At 44.1% G+C, this 23,051-nt stretch overlaps 2 protein-coding genes across 3 annotated transcripts in view; both read right to left on the reverse strand.

Annotated features, from left to right (window-relative positions):
- Nucleotides 1–3,886: 3,886 nt before the first annotated feature.
- slc17a6b (solute carrier family 17 member 6b) lies at nt 3,887–13,606 on the reverse strand (the record flags this gene model as incomplete). Its single annotated transcript, XM_079997410.1, has 12 exons — nt 3,887–4,228; nt 4,585–4,712; nt 5,344–5,454; nt 5,746–5,878; nt 5,993–6,142; nt 6,396–6,538; nt 7,154–7,240; nt 7,363–7,450; nt 8,992–9,106; nt 10,672–10,790; nt 11,350–11,605; nt 13,533–13,606. 12 exons carry the CDS (start codon nt 13,604–13,606, stop codon nt 3,887–3,889), a joined length of 1,746 nt encoding a protein of 581 aa, XP_079853536.1.
- Nucleotides 13,607–15,488: 1,882 nt separating this feature from the next.
- The window catches only part of ano5b (anoctamin 5b), a 22,549-nt gene continuing 14,986 nt past the window's right edge, over nt 15,489–23,051 (reverse strand). For both annotated transcript variants that reach the window (XM_079997540.1, XM_079997539.1), the window contains 12 exons: nt 22,551–22,656; nt 22,083–22,143; nt 21,123–21,274; nt 20,962–21,036; nt 20,657–20,885; nt 20,034–20,212; nt 19,631–19,728; nt 19,238–19,362; nt 18,845–19,050; nt 18,541–18,743; nt 17,430–17,535; nt 15,489–17,332 (listed from right to left, as the gene is read on the reverse strand). In XM_079997540.1, coding sequence (XP_079853666.1) covers nt 17,096–17,332; nt 17,430–17,535; nt 18,541–18,743; nt 18,845–19,050; nt 19,238–19,362; nt 19,631–19,728; nt 20,034–20,212; nt 20,657–20,885; nt 20,962–21,036; nt 21,123–21,274; nt 22,083–22,143; nt 22,551–22,656 — 1,777 coding nt within the window. In that variant the 3' untranslated portion in view covers nt 15,489–17,095. The remainder of the gene's footprint in view (nt 17,333–17,429; nt 17,536–18,540; nt 18,744–18,844; nt 19,051–19,237; nt 19,363–19,630; nt 19,729–20,033; nt 20,213–20,656; nt 20,886–20,961; nt 21,037–21,122; nt 21,275–22,082; nt 22,144–22,550; nt 22,657–23,051) is intronic.

Genomic DNA, 23,051 nt, shown 5'->3' on the forward strand with positions numbered 1-23,051 from the left:
ATTTTTGGGTTAATTCTATATTTTTGTCCAAAAAAAAAAATTCACTTTTTATATTTTTATAAAATTATGTATGTATATAATATTATTATTGTTATATATTATTCTCCTTTTTTCAGACTATTAAGGTTTTTTTTAATTCTAATTGTCGATAGAGAAATGCGTCAAACATCACCAGAATAAATTCCTAGTGTACGTAAATGTACCTGGTGAATAAAAGTCATTCTGATTCTGATCCCAAACTGGTCAGGCTGAAAAAATGTGCGATAAGGCCCAGTGTTAAGATCCCGCCGGGCGGAACAGTTGTTGCTCAAAATAGCCCAATAAGTGCTGCCCCTCCCTCTCATCTCCATTAAGAGGTTAGGAAAGTCAATAGCTGCGGCAGAACACTGGGTCCCATTCCATTGATTTGGGAGCCGGGCGAAGGAGGACGGCCATTAACTGCAGCAGACTTCCTGTAACATCGCTCTGTAATGACATTACCTTTTCATCGGGGTGTGGAACAACCAAGAAGAAACCTGTTTATGAGGATGCTTTCAAAAGTATTCCTTTGTTTTCAAGAGGAATGTATAAAATATACTATTCAGGAAATATTACATATCGCATGATAAATAAGTTATAGCAAACTGAACTGCTGATGAATGAATCGACCAAGGCCACCACACACACGCTGAGTTGTGCTTTGGGTGAATTTCAATGTTTTTTTTCATTTATAAGTATATACTATACTACACTACACTATAATATAAGGCAAGATCAGATAAGATAAGACTTAACAAATCAGATATTCATTACTTGTAGAGTGAAGAGTAATGGTCGTTCATTTGAAACTTTTTAAAAACCTATTGGAAAACCATTTGTTTTGACAAAAACCTGACGAAAAACTTGAATAAAAAACATAAATTACCAACTGGAAATGTAGCATTTATATATATATATATATTCAGGATTCAAGAGGTTTATTCGTCACATACATATACATATATATATATATATATATATATATATATATATATATATATATATATATATATATATATATATATATATATATTCAAGATTCAAGAGGTTTATTTGTCACATACATATACATACATATATATATATATATATATATATATATATATATATATATATATATATTCAAGATTCAAGAGGTTTATTTGTCACATAAATATACATACATATATATATATATATATATATATATATATATATATATATATATATATATATTCAAGATTCAAGAGGCTTATTCGTCACATACATATACATACATACATATATATATATATATATATATATGTATGTATGTATGTATGTATGTATGTATGTATATGTATGTGACGAATAAACCTCTTGAATCTTGAATATATATATATATATATGTATATACTGCACGGTACAACTGAAGTTGCAGTTAGAGTATTGAATGAAAGAAAACAAGACACACAAAGTTTGTTTTTGTTTGTTGTTCTTTCTTTTATATAAAAAAGGATATAGCGTACTACATTTCCACATCAACAGACCTCTTAATTTACACAGCAAAAAGAAGCCATAGAATCACACTAGAACTTCACTCTGAGGCACAAAACAGGAAAGAATCGAACTGTTACTTCATGTTGCACATCTGGCATTTGTCAAAAAAATATTAAATTAAATTAAATTAAAAGTTCATTAACTTAATGCCACCGAACAGTGTGACAATAGAGTGGGAGTATAGCGGAGGAGGAGGAGAAGGAGGACACACACAACACACAACGATCAAACTCAAAATTAGAGCGAGAGAGAGAGAGAGAGAGAGAGGGAGAGAGGGGGAGAGAGAGAGAGAGAGAGAGAGAGAGAGAGAGAGAGAGAGAGAGAGAGAAAGAAACAAAAAGAGGGGGAGGTGAGAGAGGGGGTGAGGAAAAGAGGGGGAACCATACTGAACAACATTAGAGATGGAGGAGAGGGGGCGGAGCCCGGGTTTATCATTCTCATCTGGTGAGCAGTTCCCCTCGCAGCCTCCGGGGAGGTTTGCGTCGGAACTCTAGTACTATATTTCTATGTATATTTCTATGCTTCTATATATATATATATATATATATTTTCTTCTTCTTCTTCGTGACAATTATTTGTGTTTCATTTTCTCTACACTTGTTATCACAAAATTACGACTGGAAAAACAAACACGTGAGTTCAAAGCCAGCTATACAGTAGGACGCCTTGACTTGTCTTGACTATACTTTGTCGACGGTAACTGTTACTATGGATTTATTGCTTTGTACACTGAGTAATGTTAAAAACTGGAGGTTTCCCAATCAAAGCCGCCACACGGACGAGACTAACTCCCGACCTCCGGGTTGAACTTTTTTTTTTCTTTTTCATTCCAGCCTATACACTCGACCTTTGGTTAATTGTGCAAAGAAATTCACACATCAGTAACAGTTTTTGGGAGACAGAGACAAGTAATGGAGAAAGGAATGAGCATTAAAAGTAAAAAATAAAAAAATCACACCTTGCTCCATGCATAAATACATTTCCACGCACGTCTATATTGTGCTGACGGAGGATCTCCACGCACAGAGTGGATAAGGATGGTTCGATGAAGCCTTGGTCCCCGTCGCAGAATCTGGACAGATGGAGATTCTATCTTGTGATTGTGTTCTGCTTGTGCTTTCTTATCGAAGAGCCAAGTACAAACTCAGCCCCCCCCCCAAAAAAAAGAGACATGAACAGGATCAAATAGTATTTTGATTTGCGTTGCGTCTTATGTGCAGATAATATTTACCACCAAACAGACTTTTCATGATTCCACTTAACCCTCGACCACGCCCCTTTGAAAGGTGTCCTAAATCTCTTTCTTTAATCTCTACGACATTATTTTCGTCCATAAAACAATTTCTCTTATCTGCAATAATATCATAAGACTCTCATACTGATTGGTTAATTCCGTTCTTTTTTTTTTTTTTTTTTTTTTTTTTATTATTTTTTTTAAAACCTCTGCATTGCACAGACCCTCCTGATCGCTCTCTACCGGCAAGGATGGCCGAATCCTCTTTGTCTTTATGAGCTCTTACACATCTTCGCTCTGGATACATCTACTCTTTGCTAAATCACAATCGTTGCTAAAAAATAAAAAACAATAGCTCAAGCAACTTATCCTCAGGGGTTTGACAGAAAATTGCACGGTGTGACGATGACAAACAATGGCTTAACTCCTGCACTTCACGACGCGCACGCGCTAAGGAGGAAGCAAGGACGGAACAATGTGAGTTTAAAGGACGATCTACTTGCGGTGCACTGAGATGTGGACAGAGTCTTCCTACGGATGCTGTGCAGTGACGTGGTTACACTGAAATGGCTGGCGTGTAGGAAGCCATGCTGCCTTGAAAAACACTCAGGAAAGTAAACCTGGGGGGTGGGTGTAGGGGGGCGGGGGGCAGCTAGTATGGACTGTGTCTAACCCTAAATGAAATGGCTCCCGGTTGATGAGGTGAAGACGCTCCACGTGGTTACACACAACTGCACGCCAAACGAGAATATCTATAATTTTTTTTTTTTCATATGCATAATTATACATTTACAGCCGGCCAATCTGATATAGGTTACACCTCTATTTGAATTTGATATCTCTTAGTCATGTTCACATCAAAATGTTTTTTTTTCTCCTTTTTTCTAATTTACAGACTGAATTTGGGCAAACACAACAACGGATTGTAATTGTTCTATTTTTTATGTCTCCTGTCTGTCGACGCCTTTTTTAATGACTCAACTGTGTGTCTCATTTATGTTTTAGCAAATGTGTGTGTGTACAGTATGTGTATATGTGTGTGTGTGTGTGTGTGTGTGTGTGTGTGTGTGTGTGTGTGTGTACGTTTGTTTATGTGTTACAGAGAGTTTGTTTGGTCTAGGAGTAGCCCTCATCCTGCCTATACCCATATCCTCCTCCCTGTGCGTCCTCCTGGACGTACTCCTCGGTCTTCTCCCAGCCGCCCGGCCAGCCGCCGTTCACCTGCGTGGTGGCTCCGTAGGACTTGGCCGGGCCGGCCAGAGCACCGTAGCTCTGCGTGATGTCGCCCGTCTCCTCCGCCAGCTCGTCCTCGTCGATGAAGCCGCACTTCTCGTCGCTGGTCAGTTCGGGGTCAGCCCACGGCTGCTTCTCCCCTGACGCGAAGAGCCCGTAGAACACCACGCCGCCATAATGTACCATAGAGGCAATCAGGAACACGTACTGCCACTCCTCTCGACTCTGGGGAATAGAAAAGGAAAATATAATACCTGGAGTATTTTCTTTTAATATATATCCATAACTTAATGGGTCAAAGAAACAATATTCCATTGTGTGTATCAATATAAAATATGAGCATGGATACAATATAACAATATAATGTCATATATGTTACTAATGATGTTTGAAAATATATTCAATGTGCCATGCTTCGTTCATATCTATTTATCTACAAATCATTGTCAAACACATTAGGGCTATCGCGACCATAGTAAGTATTACCATACAGAACATATTCATTAATTAGGCTCATGTCACTTTAACGCATAAGTGAAGTGGCCTGATTGAACAATTCCTGTGGTGTTTTCAAGCCTTACCTTGTTCTTCGTCATGGCTCCAACAATCAGGGGACACACCATTCCAGACAGCGTGCCCACACCATTAGAAATACCCATGAGGATGCTGGCATATCTTGGAGCAATATCCAAGTGATTGACGTTGAACCCTAATGGAAAACAAAATGCACAACAAAAATAGAAAACAATGTGTTTTAATATAGATATTTTACCATATATTTTTAATTTCATTTCAAACATTTCCTAGACATGGTTTAAGATCCAAGCCCCGCAGATCGGGGCCATCTTCTTGCAGAAAGCGGGAGTAACTTGTCACACCCTTCGCTCCTCCCCCACGCTGACGGGCTGAATGAGTGAGTGTCCTCGCTCGCTAGCTGCTGCCTGGCGGCTCCCCTGGGACTTCTCACACTGAATTATTAAACACTCCAGGAGAAAGCTGGAGAACAAGAGGCGAGAGACGTGAGCCGGGTTTCAGCCCACAGACCACGGACCTCTGCTGGAGTAAATGTCAAAGCTGCCGTAGGGATATAACAAAACCTATCTGCAGTCAAGCCTTAGGGTGGATAGTGTTGAAGATTGATTTTATCACATGTTAAACTGGTATTTTGTCTTTGCAACAATGGTGAATAAACGCAGTTTACTGTGAATTTGTGTGCACAACAATATATAGTAGGCAGGCCTCAGTGAGTGTGGTAATATTTATTATCATGAGGAAATAGCATATTATTCCAAAAAAAAAGTAGCCATTTGTCAGACATTTTCTGTTTTACTATTACTGACCTGATATAGCAAATCCACTGAAGCCCACAGCGAGGACAAGAAAGGAGATGGCCACTCCTTTGCTGTGGGAATATCCAACCACCAGCAGCAATGTGGCTTCCATGCCAAATCCTGTAGAGAGGCAGACACAGGCAGCAGGTCACACACACAGACACACAGACACACAGACACACACACACACACACGCACACCAATGCCCCCACAGGCTATCAGCAGCCGCGGTGCCAATTGAATTAACCATGATACCGGGTTTTCACTCAATTTTAGAAGTGACAGATATGAAATCAATGACCGGCCACCATCTCTTAGCCAACATGCATTGAAACAGAGAGTTTTCTAAAACAAAATTGCACATTAAAGGCCATTCATCATCATCAACGATCTAGTCTTTTTTTCCCTCACCTCCACAGTTCATGATCTTGCGGACAGTGGTGGTGGTCAGGATGTTCCTGCTACGGAGGTAGTCGGCCAGCTGGCCGCCAATGGGCACGATGATGGTCATCACCAAATGGGGTAGGGCGGACAGCATGCCAACCTGAAACCACGTACACATTTGAACTCAGACGTCAGTGAGTACTTTGGCATCATGATAAAAATTGTGTATAAAGATGTAACAGTCAAATTGTCTATTTTGTTACGCTCATCTCACCTTGCTTATCTCAAAGCCAAACACCTCCTCAAAGTACGCAGGCTGGCTGATGAGCAGCAGGTAGAAGGTCCAGCTTCTGCAGAAGTTGGCCACGATGATTGCATAGACAGGCATGGAGGTGAAGAACTTTCTCCAGGGGGTTTTGAATTTCTGAGGAAGAGGACCATCATTTCAGCAAACAATGGTACATGTGGTTGTCCATTACCTATTTGATATGTCTAAAGAACTTCAAAAAATAAAAGTGGAGCGATGGTGTCCTTTCACAAAAGACAAGTTTAGACGTTTAGAAGCTCCCTCAAAAGAGGAGTGGTGTGAATTTCTAACTTTCTGAACTTCTGGCAGGTTTTATGCTCATTGGATTGCTGCATGTAGCTCATAACAAAATCTTTGTGTGTTCCCTCACATCAGAAGGACCCATGAGCTTGGCACTCTCGCCAATGCTCTCCTCGATGTAGCAGCGCTCCTCGTCCGTGATGGTCGGGTGTTCAGCGGGGCTCTCATACGAAACCAGGATCCAGAACATGTACCAGAGGATTCCAAAGCACCCTGCAAAGCACAGGCAGAGGACTTAATGGGGACTAGCACATTAGTGGTACAGAGATTCTATCTTCAGCGTTATGTAAGAATATTATGTGTACGGTGTTTGGCAGCCTAATCTTTCAAAAAAAGCCCCGAAAGGATAATTCTCAGACATGAGGCAACGCATATCCACTCTTTGGAGGGAGGAAGGGGGATGTTCTTTGCAGAGCAGACGCACCAAAACATTGGGGGTGGAAATCAATGCACGGTCTGCCTCGGAAAAAAAACTGTTTGACTTTCACCAGACTCTCGGACAAACTCTGGCTTGCTTCATGCTGAAACCAAAGGTGAAAAATAAGATCTTTTTTTTACCTTTGGCAAGAGCAGCAAATGTGAATGCAAACTGTATGCCCATGCGAATGCATACCACATTACATGTCTCGAATCTAATTTCTCTTGCTCCCTGTCTCTATCGATATCTCCCTTCTCTGTAAATGCACGGCAATTACAAAACACTCTCACACACACACACACACACACACACACACACACACACACACACACACACACACACACACACACACACACACACACACACAACCAAATGACACAACCAGTACATGACCAATTGATTGTTCTTACCATAGATGTAGAACACAGAGGACCAGCCAGAATACTGCACCAGGATGCCAGCCAGAGGCATAGCAATGACAGCACCAGCATAGGAGCCTGGTTTAATTGAAGATGAAGACAGAGGACATTTCATAAGGGCTCATAAGTCCTTAACCCTAGACATGGTTTGAAACCTAGCCTTACAAGAATTGCCCAACATCGAAAACACTAATATTTACCACAGAAGGAAGTGGTAGCCAGGCGACTTCTCTCTAGTGGAGGAGCCCACTTGCTCCATATACCATGGCAGGCTGGGTAGGTCACTCCCTAGATACACCAAAGAAGGCCATTATGGTTATTGTGGTCAACGTTTTTTATAAGTGTTATTATTTTGCAAAAAGATTTAAACAATTAGAGCAAAAAAAGAGTTAAAAATGATTTAGAAGTTGGAATGTCCGTCAGGCTAAAGAAGACAAAATGGTATGATTCCAACATCCAAATAGTATGTTTCAGCAGAGGCCGAAACCTCAACATGAGCTCTCTGAAACGTTCCTATTCACTGGAGGTGCTGTTACTTGACTGTTTTTTACCAGCCTGCCAATCCAAATCACAATACGTCAATAGAATGCATATGGGTTTCAGCATAATAGATGCAGTGAATAATCAGAGATGTTTTAATAGCACACAGCTATTGTATCGAATTGAAATGTTAGCCCCCAGCCATTGGACACATCCAATCTATGCTGTGACCCAATCAATGCAGCAATGTATCAGCAATCTAAGCCATTGAAATGATGGCTCCTCAGTAAAGAAAAACTCTAACAGTATATACATCCTTACGAGCGTGCCAATATGTCAACTATCGCAGAGAAAAGCTCAAGTCATTCAGCAGCAGAGATCATAAAAAGACTCACGGTGTGACTCCTGTCACCATCATTACTCTGTTTATTGACCTGGTTGGTATTGATGAGCTCGGCATCTACTAAAAGTGTCTCATTGACCATGGTAAGCAATTATATTAATTAATTAAAAACTGTTTCAAACACATACTCATTTTAATGTATTCGTGTGCTCTTTGAGTATCTGTGAATATCAAGTTAGAATGTTTTAAAGCCGTATTCATCTCAAATACATTTACTAAATGGTTCTTGGCCTTTCAACATTAGACAGTGAATGCACCATCTATCCTTTATTAATTTTTAGCTTGAAACTTGTATGTTCTATTAAAATAAATTTCAATAAAGATGGTAAACCACCACCATAACCTATTTTAGGAGAAGGTTTTTCATATACCCGCTATCCGCTATAAATTAAATGAGCCTTCTTTGTCCATCCAACAAAAAAAAAAAAAAAAAAAAAAAAAACACATGAGTCTCTCTTGGCTGGAAATTGAAGACCTGTTCATATCTCTCCATCACAACGGGGAGGAAACATCAACATGACACAACTCACTATCGCTCAAAGACTGGGAATCAAATCCCACCGTCTGAGATGAAGCCGGCTTTGAATATGGGCTGTCGTCCTGTACAGCCGCCCATTGCATTGCCACTATACAGAGCAGGACACCCTCCAGTTGGCATGCGTAGCAGCAATGGATACCCCATCCCATAAATACAGAGCTACGGAAGAACGGATCAATAAAGCGCGATTCACGTTTCCTACGGCGGTGCAGCCTTCATTTTGTTCCCTTTTTGTAAAATCAACAGAAGGGAATCCTCTTTGTAACCCGATATTACATCCCCTAGTCATAACAGCATAAATACCATTCATATATATATATATACATATACAGTTTATACAGTATATATATTCGATTTTTTTTTTTGTTGTTGTTTTTTGATTTTTCGTTTCGGATAAAGGGCTCTTACCTCAACCAGCCCTTGTAATATCCTTACAAAGATGACACACCCATAGTGGACTCTGGCAGCGGAGGGAATCAACATGTTGAGCGTCGAGGTCAGCACGATGGCTGCACCAAATACCCTGGAAATTAAAAACGATCATTTCAGTTTGATTATTCCCCCCCTTGCTATTTCGTTGTGGTGCGGTATATATTACAACGTCAAATTTGGCAGGCGATAAAAAAAAAAAAAGGAGTCGCAACGAAATATACGGCTTGTTGTCTTTCCGCCACTTCGGCTGCACGCAATGGAATCAAACCACATGAATGACTGATGAATTGGCTTCCACGCGCGGGGCTCGAGTCGGGGAACAGTAATTGTCTCTCGCGCGCGATGCGTTTTAGACAAAAAGAGAGAGAGAGAGAGGGAGAGAGAGAGAGAGAGAAACAGGGAGAGAGGGAGAGAGAGAGAGAAAAAGAGAGAGAGAGAGAGAGAGAGAGAGAGAGAAAGGGAGGGAGAGAGAAAAAGAGAGAAAGAGAGAGAGAGAGAAAATGAGAGCGAGAAAAAGAGAGAGAGAAAAATGGAGAGAGAGAAAGGGAGAGCGAGAGGGCGAGAGAAAGAGAGGGGGGAGAGAGAGAAAAAGAGAGAGAGAAAAATGGAGAGAGAGAAAGGGAGAGCGAGAGGGCGAGAGAAAGAGAGGGGGGAGAGAGAGAAAAAGTGAGAGAGAAAGAGAGAGAGAGAGAAAAGGAGAGAGAGAGAAAGAGAGAGTAAGAAAAGGAGAGAGAGAGAAAGAGAGAGTAAGAAAAGGAGAGAGAAAAGGAGGGGGAGAAAATGAGAGAGAAAAAGAGAGAGAGAAAAATGGAGAGAGAGAGAGAAAAGGAGAGAGAGAGCGAAAAAGAGAGGGAGGGAGGGAGGGAGGGAGAGAAGCGTCTCGTTCTCGTGTTTGTCACGTCCCGCTAAACCTCGTCGGCACGCGCGGGGCGAGTCCTAAAACCACGAGGCACGAGACGGAATGATGAGATCAGATTAGATGTCCGTGTTTCGATACACACATAAATATATATATGTTTTTATGTATGCATTTATTTCATATATATATACATATATATATATATATATATATATATATATATATATATATATATATATATATATATATATATATATATATATATATATATATATACATATCCTTATATTTGTATTTATTTATTTTAGATATAGGCCTACATTTATTAATTTGTAAATTTACATACATTTAATTATTTACGACCATATTTCACTTACCGCGTTAATCTTGCATGAACTATGATTACCCACAATGGCCTGCGTGCTCGTGTGCATACGAGGCTGAATGGAAGCCTAAAAGCCCATGGCGACGGGAGCGGGGCTGGTCGCCACGCAGCGAGGAAGAATGGCGCGGATTAGACACGGCTTCCCCCGGGGGAGCTCATTAACAGGTGGCTCAGAGCCCCGAGCTCCGCAGCCGCAGGGCGCCGCCCGCGCGGTCAGACCTCTCGCCGGGGCCCCGCGCCATCCCTCCCAAATCACCGGGTGTGGTTTTAAATAAGGGCCGATCGGGCTTTGTGCGGCCGCGGCCCCGTCATTCGCTCAAATTCCATACCCGCACCCTCCGCGTGGATTTCGTTCTCGTCTTTTATTCAGGATCGTTCAAAGGCGTGCGTGGGGGCACGTGGCGGGCCCTACCTGTTCGCAGCCAACCTCGAGGAAATGTATCCCCCGGGGATCTGCGTCACGATGTAGCCCCAAAAAAAGGATCCGTGGATCATGCCGACCGTCTCCGGGTCCCAGTTAAACTTGGCTTTCTTCGTTGCGACATAGAAACGGGAGCCAAGGGGGGGGGGGGAAACGGAGGACAACATTGCGGTGCGTTATGTTCCCACATTCACCATTTCACTTCAGATAATCGTCGTTTTGCTTTGTTTATGCCTTTTTTTAAAAAAAAGAGCGCGTTCAGCTGTTTTCGGACAATTTTATCCGAGAGAGTGACACGGACGCGGGAGCCGAGGGAAATTAAAGATAGTCATAAAATGCACATTATCTCATGTCCGCATTTTGCATTTCCTGCGTTATCTATAGATAACTGTCTGAAAAACCAGCTCCAAATGGGGTTTTTTTTTTTTTTTTAATGTTTATGTGAATTAAACGACGCGAGTTGTGCGTGGGCATTTAAGCCGTTGCGTTGATTTCAATGTTTTGCCAGAAAGGAAATGTGCGACGATTTCTTCGTTTGCTTTTTTTTTTTTCTTTTGTCTATTGTCATCGTTCATTATGTCTGTGGTTTTTTTTTTGTTTTGTTTTTTTTTAATATTTCTGCTTTTCTTTTCTTTTGTACGTGACAAAACGCCAAAGGCGACGCCGCACCTCTTTGACGACGATCCTGCCGTTCTGGTGGACGGTGCTGTTGTTCACCATGCCCACGATGGCCACGCCCAGGTTGCACCGGATGCCGAAGGAGATGCAGAAGCCCAAGCCGCTCATGACGGCGATGACGTAGCGGCGGGGCAGCCCGAAGCACGTGCAGTCGCACAGCGGGGCCTTCCTCTCCGGGGCCTCCAGGGGCCTCCCGTCCTCCGTCAGCTCGATCACCTCCCCGGTCTTCTGCTTCCTCTCCAGCGCCCTGCGATGGAGGGGGGGTCCCACACTGTAGTCTCCCGCGCAGCCGGCAATGGGGCTTGCGCCAGAAACACCAGGCGACGGTTGGAAAAAATAATAATATCTTCACGGCTAAATCGACGCTGTGGCAATGAATGTGAACGTGAAAATAGAATATGACAACGCACAATATTTTACTATTATTATTATTATTATTATTATTATTATTATTTCCAGTCGGAGGCGGACAGAGAGATAATTCCCGCATGGCAACCGGGATTTAGGCTTTTATGAATGTATATGTTAGGACAAAAAGACCAATCACAGCCAATATCAACCACACTGCCACTCCACCCCTTCCACGGCCATTTAATTCGCCCAGTTGCGTGTGTACAACACATTCTGTACATTGTAGTGTATTTTGTTTTTCTATTTGTATTGGTTTTTTTTTCCCGTTTGTTTTTTTACACTGTCGGGCTTTTTATGGCAAGGGCCTGCACAGCAACGCACCAAGCCTTGCTGTACCAAGACAAATAAATTGGATATTTAAATGTACCTGGCCGAATAAACAGATTTGGGTTGTGATTCTGATGGCGGGAACGGATGGTTCGCGGTAATTCGAAGCGCGTCAATTGGAATGCGCAAACGAACCAAACCGCTCCTCGAATGAATAAAAACGCAAAAGGCAACCAAATAAAAGGCGCTCGATTGCCTGGAGATGTAGAGGTCGGAAGAAAAGCCTCTACCGCATTGCGCCAACCAGCCCAGACTCATTAGCATTCACAGCGAAGAACAGCAGCTCGTCCCTCAATATCTGGGAATTCCTCGCATGCCTCCACTGTAAAGCAGACGGAATCCTGCCTTTATTCGATGCCATTCGTTCGGATATAAATCAAACTGGATTCAAAACACAATATAAAGCTTCTTTGGGCGGATGGAACACACATCTGTCGACTGAAAGGGACTAAAATAACGGGTAATAATTAACCAAAAAAAGGATGAAAACTTAAATTGGCCTAAATGTAAATCACACAATAATAAAATGTAAAACAGTTATTAAAATATTAAATGCATAAACAATATAAAACAAAAAAAAAAATGTCAACTACGTTTTGTTTTTCTTTTCAATAAAAAAAAAATGAATAAATGGCACGTCATGTTTATTTTTGAAGGATTAAAGCTTGTTTCGTTTCCAGGTTGGCACCCTGTTAAAGGCAATAAGACGCTGTGTGTGTGTGTGTGTGTGTGTGAAGGTTCATAACAGATCATTTATAAATAAGCGCATTATAAGCATATAATGTCAAAGGCAGCTGGGTCGAAAGGTGCGACGTGGAGCGCGACGGAATTCGTTTCTCACAAACAATTTCGAACAAATTCTTGTCACGCTGTTGGAAAATTAGAAAACAGATACGGGGTGTTTTTTTATCAATAGCAAAATCCATCATTGTTTATTATTTTCTTTCTGGGGAACACACAGCAACCATTTGGAGCGGGCATCTGGAAGAGGAGGAGGGGGGGGGGGGGGGGGGAGGGGGGTCCCGATCTTGTAAATGCGACTAAATTGGCTCGGCCTGAACGTAGCAGGCGCGGCCTTCTTGACTCTACGGGACAGTTCGTAGTGACATCGAGTTCCAACCTCACCTAGGCCCGGTCTGTCGTCATGGCGCGCACACACACACACACACACACACACACGCACACACACACGCACGCACGCGATTGCATAGTTCCCGCTCGCTTCTAAAGGCGTGCCTGAGACGACTTCCGAGTTGTTTAAAGGACTTGCTTGGCGTGGCAGCAGAACGCGGTCACACCCGGTTGCAGTGCACCACCCAAACACAGAGGAAAAGTGGAAACGTCAAATCACAGCACGACGACAACAACAACAACAACAACAACAACAACAACAACAACAAAAAAACAAACAACCCACAGACAAACAGCGCGCATACCTGTGCACGTGGCCCAGGGCCTTCCCGGCGAATTCCTTCACCCCGGCCGAGGCTTTGGACTTGACGGACTCCATGTCCAGTTTGTTCTCAAACGCGCGGGCCTCTGTGTTCTAAATACTGTCGGGGTTGTCGCGCATCGTGTGGCGGAGACGCGGGACGCGGGGACGCCCACGCCCCGAGCCCCGGCGGCGGAAGAGGGCGGGTGTGTGTGTGTGTGTGTGTGGGGGGGGTGACAATGGGCTCCGTCGAAAAGCGGTTGATCTTCAGAGCGGACGGTCCTCTCCCGGCACCACGGCGGGCCCACCCCCCCCCCCAACTACGAAGAAGAGCCCTGCGGAGGAACCGCGGCTCCGACCCCCCGGCCGCTGCCGGTCGCCATCACCATCTGAAAACCAGAGAAGGAGGAGAGGAAGGAGGGGAAGGTGGAGGAAGGAGGTGGAGGAAGGAGAAGGAGGCGGAGGAGGAGGAGAACCGTCCCGTTTCCGACCCCTACAACAACCGGACCAGAGCCCCGGGACGCAGGTGTGCGCGCGCGGGAGCTGCCGCTGTGTAAAAAAAAAAAAAAAATCAAAGCGCGTCGTCGTGACGCGGCGCCTCGCGTGGAGCGCGCGAGCCTCCCTCTGCCTCCGTGACGTCGCCCTGAGCCCGCGGCGCGTGCGGCGCCCGGGTCGGCCCCGCGCGCCCACGCGCTCTTCGCGCTCTTCTTATCTTATTTATTTGTGTTGTTTTGTTTTGTTTTGTTTTGTTTTTTGTTTTTTTTAAATTATTATCATGGTTTGCCACTATTTATTCCTCAACAAAAAAGAGGAATCGCTTGATTGATCGTTCGTTTTTGAACGAATCAACAGATGAACGTTGAATTCAAGCTCGACTGGAGAACGGCCGTGACCTTGAACGTAAATATTTGATCAGGAGGATAACACCGTATTATTATTATTATTATTTTTTTCTAATATATATATATTTTTTTTTCGATCGGATATGATCGCGCTTAAAAAGATGTGGATCAAAACGAGGGGTCTTCCCCAAAAAAAAACTGCAATTCTCCCAGGGGCGGTGCTATGGAAACCAAAAGAGTAGGGGGGGGGGGTTGTCTTTATACGCGCTCTTCTACAGGAGACGATACAATTCAATACAATTATAATAATTGCTGTCGTTCCCATCCGTACTATCAAATAACCACTCACATGTATTTATTATTTCAAATGCCACGAGGTGTTCACGCCGCGCCAGTAGCAGAACAATTCGCCTATGGTAGGAAAATGGCATTTTACCATTACCAGTTAGTAGCATAGCCTGCAGCTTGTGTCCCACCACTAAAACGCACGGGAAAGGAACAAGAACAACATCTCCAAAAACAAAAATACCTGTTTATAGGATCGAACAAAAGGAGAGTTAAGCCTGAAATCCATTTCTGATGGGCTTGTGGGGTCCGTGTGCCACCTGGCGGCCATTTGTAATATTGCGCTTACACGGGAGCGCGACACCAGCGTTCAAGTTAATGTTTAGGTTGAAGTTATTTTATTTATTTATTGTGAATATTAACAGAACGGCAGGAAATCCTTTGATCAAATTATGAGATGTAATTGGCTTAATACATTTAGGACATCAGATATCATCATCGGGTATTTTTATTGTTATTATTATTATTATTATTATTATTATTATTATTATTATCATTATTATTATTATTATTATTATTATTATTATTATTATTAATAATAAAGTGAACTGAGTAAACAAAATACACTGTGCCACAAAGCTATGTGATTACTGCTGCTATAGAGAAATAATTAAGGCTGTCGGTAGTTCAGTAGTAGTAGTAGTATATCCTAAAAATGTCAATGTCATTTACAAAATAAATATTTTAGGAGTCTGTTATTTATTTAAGGGCTGTTAAACTGAGTAGCTGAGCCATTGAACAAAGGAACAATAAATGAACAAAAAAGTCTGCAGTAATTCGCAAAAGGCTTTATTACACATAATGCAAGCGTGGAACAGTTTTTAGACATTAGACAGCATTTGGAAAAAGCAGAGAGTACACAACTACACTTTTGTTAAGAAATCAAAGGACATGTGGGTACAATAGCTCTGTATTTAAATGGATAATACTGTTTCAAAAGTACTACTACATAGAAGCTGATACTGGTATTAGCAAAAGATTTCCAACAATGCCCGACGGTCAGTGTTATTTTAAGGCGCTAACTGAATTTATCAATCAAGACTTGGGTCGATTGTTATTCAAAAATAACAATTTAAAAAGTAGATGCATAAATTCCTTCTGCCTGAAATGCACCAGCAACAGATCAATAAATAAATGTCATTCCAATGCACCTTAAATAGATAATACTCTCTTCGTATCTACACAACTCCTGGCAGCCTCCTGGCAGCCTCCTGGCTCTCCGCAATTAGCTTTGAATGGTGCGATATGTTGGTCTACGATTTGGGAAAACACCAAAAAATACTTTTTCTTCACATATGTGACCGAGAGTCAATGTCAACAATATTAAGCGCTATTGTGAACAATTCTAAATCGATTAACGCTTCTGCTGACAACACAGAACAGTCTCGGACTGGCTAACGTCCACTGCTTTTACCCGAAATATACTGAAATGTACTTCGGATTTTAAGCACCGGTGAAAATCCAAATTGGTCCCTCGGCAGATTGGGAAGTTTCTAGCTGCTGGGTGGAATGTGCGTTTAAAAAGAAACAATAAAAAATCATTATTGATTGTTACTGGATCAGAATGATGAAAAGAAAATAGCAATAATTATTATAATTATTGAGGTAATAGTAAAAGTACAGTTTTAATACAACTGCTCTCCCTCAACATTTATCACATAAAAAAACACCCCGACCTTCAGCACAGCTACGGATTCTCTGATTATCAATGGTCCGACATATCTTCTCTAAGTGATGTGAGCAGCTCTCATCATCGAAATAAAAATCTCTAACTCTAAATGATAGGACTGCGAGGACATACATCCTTCAAAACCCTCCGATCCGACACATAATGATCCTTCTTTTTTCTTCGGGGGTTAAAGTCACGACTTCACGGTACACTCTAATCACAGTAACATGCAGTTAAGACACGATCCAATCCAGGACGTCATGCGGCGCGGCCATCGAAAGGCTAACACGTAAAAAATAAAACAAAATAAAGCCTCTCGAACTCCACTACGATATTCAAAACACTCGAGAAGAATGGCGTCAGAAAGCAACTGAGACCGGAGCCCAGAACTCGGGAGCTAGCTGGGACATCCCACATCCTCCCGAACAGCGACAATTCACTAATGGCAGACAACGTTTTCAAACGCGAGAAAAGGTGAATTTCGGAGATATTCCCCGCTGCCTCGGCAGCGCATCAGACCCTAATATAGGATTACAGTTCGACAGTCGCTCTTAACTCATTTATAAAATCAACAGATCCGACAACAACGAGAGGGAGTTTCGTCATCAGCGCCCGAAGCGATAGCTAGATAGAAAGGCAGGAAGAAAGAAGCCCTTTGATACGTTCCTTCTCGACGGAGCCGGGCGCGGCTGTGATCCGGGGGAGGAGGAGCTACAGGCATTCCGAGAGCATCTCGTGCTTCTCCGCGTCGCAGGGAACCTCGCTGCAGAGCTCCGAGCGCGACTCGGCGACGAAGTTGGCGCTGAGCTGCAGCTTGAGCTTCTCCACCTCGTACTTGTGCAGGTACTCCTGGATCAGGTAGCGCTCCCGCTTGATGCGCGCCTTCACCTCCGACGGGACGTCCGGGATCATCCACGCCACGAAGAACTTCACCACAAACACCACGTGCTGGGGAGAGCGGGGGGGGGGGCAAGAGAGTCAGTAACATCTCTTCATCCTAATTGTCATCAAATGACTTGTTCCGTAACGGGCGGTAAGGTCGCACCTCCATGATGATGATGAAGGCCATTTTGGCGGCGAGGATGTGCCAAAACTGCATGGTGTGGGTGTACTCCTTCACGTGGCCCGGAGGGTAGCGGTAATCACGATACCTGAGACAAACAAAAAACATTCACACGCGCGCAGAGTCAACGGTACGTGATCCTCCGTATGGAACGGGTAATTCAGGACCTGCGCAGGGAACACATCTGGACTGTGGTGTGGTGTGTGGATGGGATGGTACGAGCAGCCACACCTGACCTGGATCTAGGTGATTGGGTCAGGGTGGCTGCATACCAGTTGCTCATTGGCTGGGCTAAAGAGCAGCAGGTTAAAACCCCAATCCACACACACACACTCAGGATGGCAGCCCTGTCATGACATGTTCTATCTGCCCCTGGCTAATTCCACCTGGCCTCCTCTCTGTGCCGGTGGGCCCTGGAACGCCACTTGGGTGGCGTGTGGTAGGCAGAACTGCCACATGGACATTATTATCATCATGCTAGAAAAATGTATGAATGTTTTTAGCATTGAGAAATCTATGCATTTGGCAGCTTCTTTTCTTCTCTTTTGTTTCTTATATTCAAGGGCACTTGCAATCAGAGTGACAATCAGGGGCTTCCCCACACCAAACCCCACATCAAACCACAGCAAGACAAACAGAATGGAGAAGTTAAATAAATAAATAAATGAAAATGCTCAAAAAATAATACACATTTTGGTTTGGTGTTTCATCACCAATTAAAGTAATAACCAAGTTCAATAAATGCCTTTTTTTCTGATATAATGAAATTGGCAATAGACAGAAATGGATGTTTACCCAATGTGGGAGTTATCATTTTCCATTCATCGCCTTCATTAAAGCGGTTTGCTTTAATGACCCGTTGTTTGAAATGACCCGTCTCGCCCATCAACGCGAACGTCTCTGCACCCTTCGACATCTCCGCCCCATCCGTGTATTCAACATGGCGGAGGAATCGACAAAATGATCCTCGCGCTCGTCAGTCAGTCAAAACACGAGCGGGATGGGATGCGCTCCCATCCAAGTACGACGCGTCTCAAAGCCATCGGAGGAAGACCGAATATAAGTAGCAGGGGATTCAAAAACGGCACGATACCTGCAGGTGGTGACGACGGATTTGTTGAACCAGTCGGGGCTCTCCCCGTTCTCCAGCATGCTGTAGTCGGAGATCTGTGAGATGTTGTAGATGGAGAGGCTGTTGTTGACGTAGCCCTTCATGGTGGCCTCCGCCCCGCTGTGGTAGGCGTACAGGTAGACCAGGCGAGGGATCATGTCCGAGGTGAACGCCACAATGAACGCCTGTTTGGATGAAATAACGCGGAGGGAACTCGGTTAAATACTGACTTTTAAATTCAACGTGATACGAATGTACCCTCTTATATAGGCGCACGGACGCTCACATTGGTCACCACGGACAAGATGGCCACCACGTTGAGGATCTCCTGCCAGGCCCCAATGTTCCGGGCTTTGGCCGCCACGGGCCGCCGGAACTGCGTGGTGAACTTCCAGGCGTCCACTCGGATCTCCAGGATGTTGTTGAAGAGGGCGAGGAGCGGAGCCAGCGGGAACGAGGCCACGAAGAGGGTGATGAAGCCGAACTGGATCACTGGGAGTAAGGGAGGGGGGGGGGAGACGGGGAAACGCCGACGTCACCACAAAGAGCGCCGGAGCGCCGGCGGGAGCGGGTCAGCCGGCTTAACGGAAGAACGGTGAACGGACGAACCGCGCGTGGGTCCTAAATTGGAAATCCACCGTCGCGGACGACATTGTAGACCGGGGAAAAAGTGTCTCACCCATCTCCAGGTACTCGTAGAACAGGCCGAGCTGGCTGAAGTTCAGCAGGTCGTTGTCCTGCCCCCAGCGGCTGTACTGGCTCTGGTGCCGAGCTTTCCTGCTGCCCCACCAGTTACGCATCACCCTGGAAAACGGCCAGATGACACCGGGTTGTTATGGAAATGTGAAACCTACAGAGGAGACGCGGCTACTGCTGCCTTGGGCTTCTCTCACGCTAAGTACAACAAGAACGTGTTGCTGCCGCTTTATTAAACCAACAAGCGCTTCCACGACGCCTGAGAGGCAGTGGAAGCCTCCGCTGGCTTATAAACTCGTCCGAATGGGATTTGAGCTGGTGTGGGGTGTGAGGTCAGAGGTGGGAGGGTGAGAGGGTGGAGGTGGGAGGGACTCACGGCAGCAGGGCCTCCTGGATGTTCCCCCACAGCTGCTTTCCGGCCATGACGATGACCAGCTGAGTGGTGAGCTCGATCAGACAGCCTCCAGGGTCGCACTGCGGACGGGAAGAGTGTGACGTTATGCTTGGGGTAAGCGAAAACTGAACTTGAACGTATATATTAACACTCCCCGGGGGAACATGGAGCCAACATAGAAAAGCATACGGGGTTGTCAGGCGTAATGCACCGATTTGGCATCGTGCGATATTTCACCATTTTGTCAGCCTAGTCTTTGCGTACTATTTGAGTCCACTACAGTATATACTGAAGACTCGTTTCGTGTATGCAGGAAAGAGAAAAGCCTGGGACGAGGCCAGTCCCCCGGGCCGTGTCAGATTCTCCTCATGTTTAAATGCCGTACCTCTTCGTTCCTCAGGTTGCTCCACTTGCCAAACATGTAGGTATAGTTGCCAGGGAAACCCACAAATTTGCCCTTGAAGAAGGCCACGTAGAAACAAGAGGAGTAGTAATTGACAAACTGGAACAGGAACATCTTCATGGTCAGCTTGTTCTCGTATTCCAGATGGGTCTTTGGGATTTCTGCCGAGAGACGAGATAAAAGGGAGGCTTTGAGCGACGGCGCCAGGATGCGGCAATCGGCTCCTCGCAGCCGCACGGGCGAGTGCAGCGATTCAACCTGTGAGCAGCCACCAACCCCCCCCCCCCCGGTGGTACGCAAGGGTACTGCGAGTGGCCCGCCAAATAACGACGGAACAGAAGGATTTGAATTAACATATTTTTTTGTAAAGTGTAAAAGCAAATTTCATCATATTATACTACAAGACGTTGAAAGTGCATCACCGCTGTGATGATACTGTGCCAATGGATGTGAAGGCTTTTGAGATTTTAGGAACCGCTGCAGTGCCGTGAACACATTCATCTGGTTCCTTAAACGGAACACCTTTTTACACACCTCCTTTTCATTCTTTTTGCTGAATAAGGAGGCTCTGGTATTGTTGGCCGGATAGGCGTGAGACTCCTCACCCAGATCGGTGATCCAAATGGCCACCCTCTCGTAGAAGAAGTTGAGGATCATGATGATGACAAAGTTGATGCAGGACGCCGTGACGGAGGTGGCGAGCTGCGGCGTGATCAGGCTCCCCACCAGCTGGATCTTCCTGGTCGGGCTGTCTTTCATTAGGCTCGCGAAGGCCGCAAACACCGCGAGCCTGTACGCTATCACCCCGATGATGCAGGCCACGATCAGAGACATCTGCGGAGAGCGCAGGCATCGTCAGCGCCGTAAGCAAAACCCACACAGCAGCCTCACAGCGATTCGGAAACCTTACCCAGAAAATAACCGTGGCTCCGGAGACGCAGAAGCGAGCACATTTGCTGCTGATGGGGAGGTACGGCTCCATTTCCTGAAAGAGCAGTCGGGAAGCACTGAGCGACGCAGTCAGACAGACATGTTCCCAAAGCGCCTCCGGATCCACGCCCACCGCCGTACCTGAGTGATCCTGTTCAGCCTCTTGTGAGTGCATTTGATTTCAAACTCCGGCCGCATCTGGAGCTGCTGCTGCTCCTCCTCAAAGTCCACCAGATCCCACTCGTACTCCAGCCGGGCCTGGCGGCGCTTCCAGAACTCCAGGAACAGAGTCACTGCCCAGCGGACGGGCGGAGGAGACACAGAGACCTGCATTCCATCATTTTGTTTGGGACCGTATTCCTCTAAAGCCCAGTCAACCCCAAAAAATAAGTCTTTCATTCGTCAAGGGTGAGCAATATATAGTGCTTTAGGGCGCGGGCTCCCAAATCGTTTTTTCCTCCGAGACCCCCTGAATCAAACTTTATCCGATCGGAGACCCCCTACTGAAAAAGATGCTATCTTGTTTTTTTTCCCCATTCTCATGTATTAAGTATCTGGTATAACCTTGCAACTCCTCTGAACCATATCTAATCATCATTGCCAGAGACCTATTTACATATTTCCAGAGACGGCGTCTATTAGGGGTAGCCTACACTACGGTGGCTGAGACAGCGATTAGGGTTAGGGTTAGGTTAGGGTGGGTTAGTTAGTTCTATTTTCATACATGAAAATGAATATGATGATGAATAGTCATGGATTTTTCTGCAATTACTAGTGCAAGGAGTCCCGCGCCGAAGTCTGGGTCGCAATATTCTGTCCAATCATTTCCCATCGATTTCTATTACTATAAATCAAATTTCTATGAATTTCTAAACCATTTCTAATCAATGGCTGGTTTACCTATTCAAGCTACAATATCAGTAATTAATGCAGAAATACATCCGTTTTAAGCACAGATCTGCTCTGCTTGCGGTTTATAGAAAATATGCTTTGGAGCACAAGGGTAAGGGCGGTGCTGTGTGTTTATTTCTCTCAGGTAGGGAGGGAATGGACCTCTGTCAAAGGCTAAATGCAGCGACGGCAGCGTGAAATGCCACTTACCCCAAATCCCCATAAATATGGCAAAGAACACGGTGGCCTCATTATCAAACAGATGGGATTGCTGGAAGAGAGAGGGAGAGTGACATCAGGTGAGGCGGGGCCACGCTGAGCGCTAACAGGGTGACATTCAGACGCTCAGCAAGAGGGACACCACTTAGTTCAACTGGCCCCCCCGTGAATTTATCACCAGTCATTCCAGACAAGAAGAATTTAGTTCTCCTCTAAACTTTTCAAATATTGTCATATACATCAGATTTTATTTAGATACATATATAAGTTCATTATTCATCAGATAAACAAGTACCTTCACTAATGATAAACAATACTGCTATCGTGATCAATAATAATAACAATAACAATAACAATAATAATAACAATAACAATAACAATAATAATAATAATAATAATAATAATAATAATAATAATAATAATAATAATAATAATAATGTAATAAATGCTGTGCTTTACCCAAGATGACAGACAGGTAGAGTTGAGCTTCCAGAAATTGCACTTTTTATCACAAAGTGGACACATCACAATGCTGCCTCCAATGCTGGAATCGCATATTTCTTTACTGCAAAAACACAAAAGAGAGAGCAGAATTAAAGGACATTGTCAATGAATATGTATTTGATAGTATTGCAACATACAGTATATTTTCTGTAGGGTGCTTCAAGTTTAAGGTTTATTGTCATGTGCACAACAGTAAAGGGTGATAGTAAATAGAAAAGTAAGAAGAATTGCAATCAACAAAACAATACAACATTTCAAGCACTATACACTGTACAAAATATCCAGCCTAAGAATAAAATATGTTCAAAAGAATGGAATAGAGAATGTTGAGTATATGAGCAGAGGGTTTTCAGAACTTTACATGTAAGTCACATTATTACGGAATTAAATCAAAATGACCCCTGGTGTTGGAGCTGCATTCGTGCTATCAGGTCCCCTGGCGCCCCCTGGTGGCCC

This window comes from Zeus faber (genome assembly GCF_960531495.2).
Source record: "Zeus faber genome assembly, chromosome: 3".
Lineage (NCBI taxonomy): Eukaryota > Metazoa > Chordata > Actinopteri > Zeiformes > Zeidae > Zeus > Zeus faber.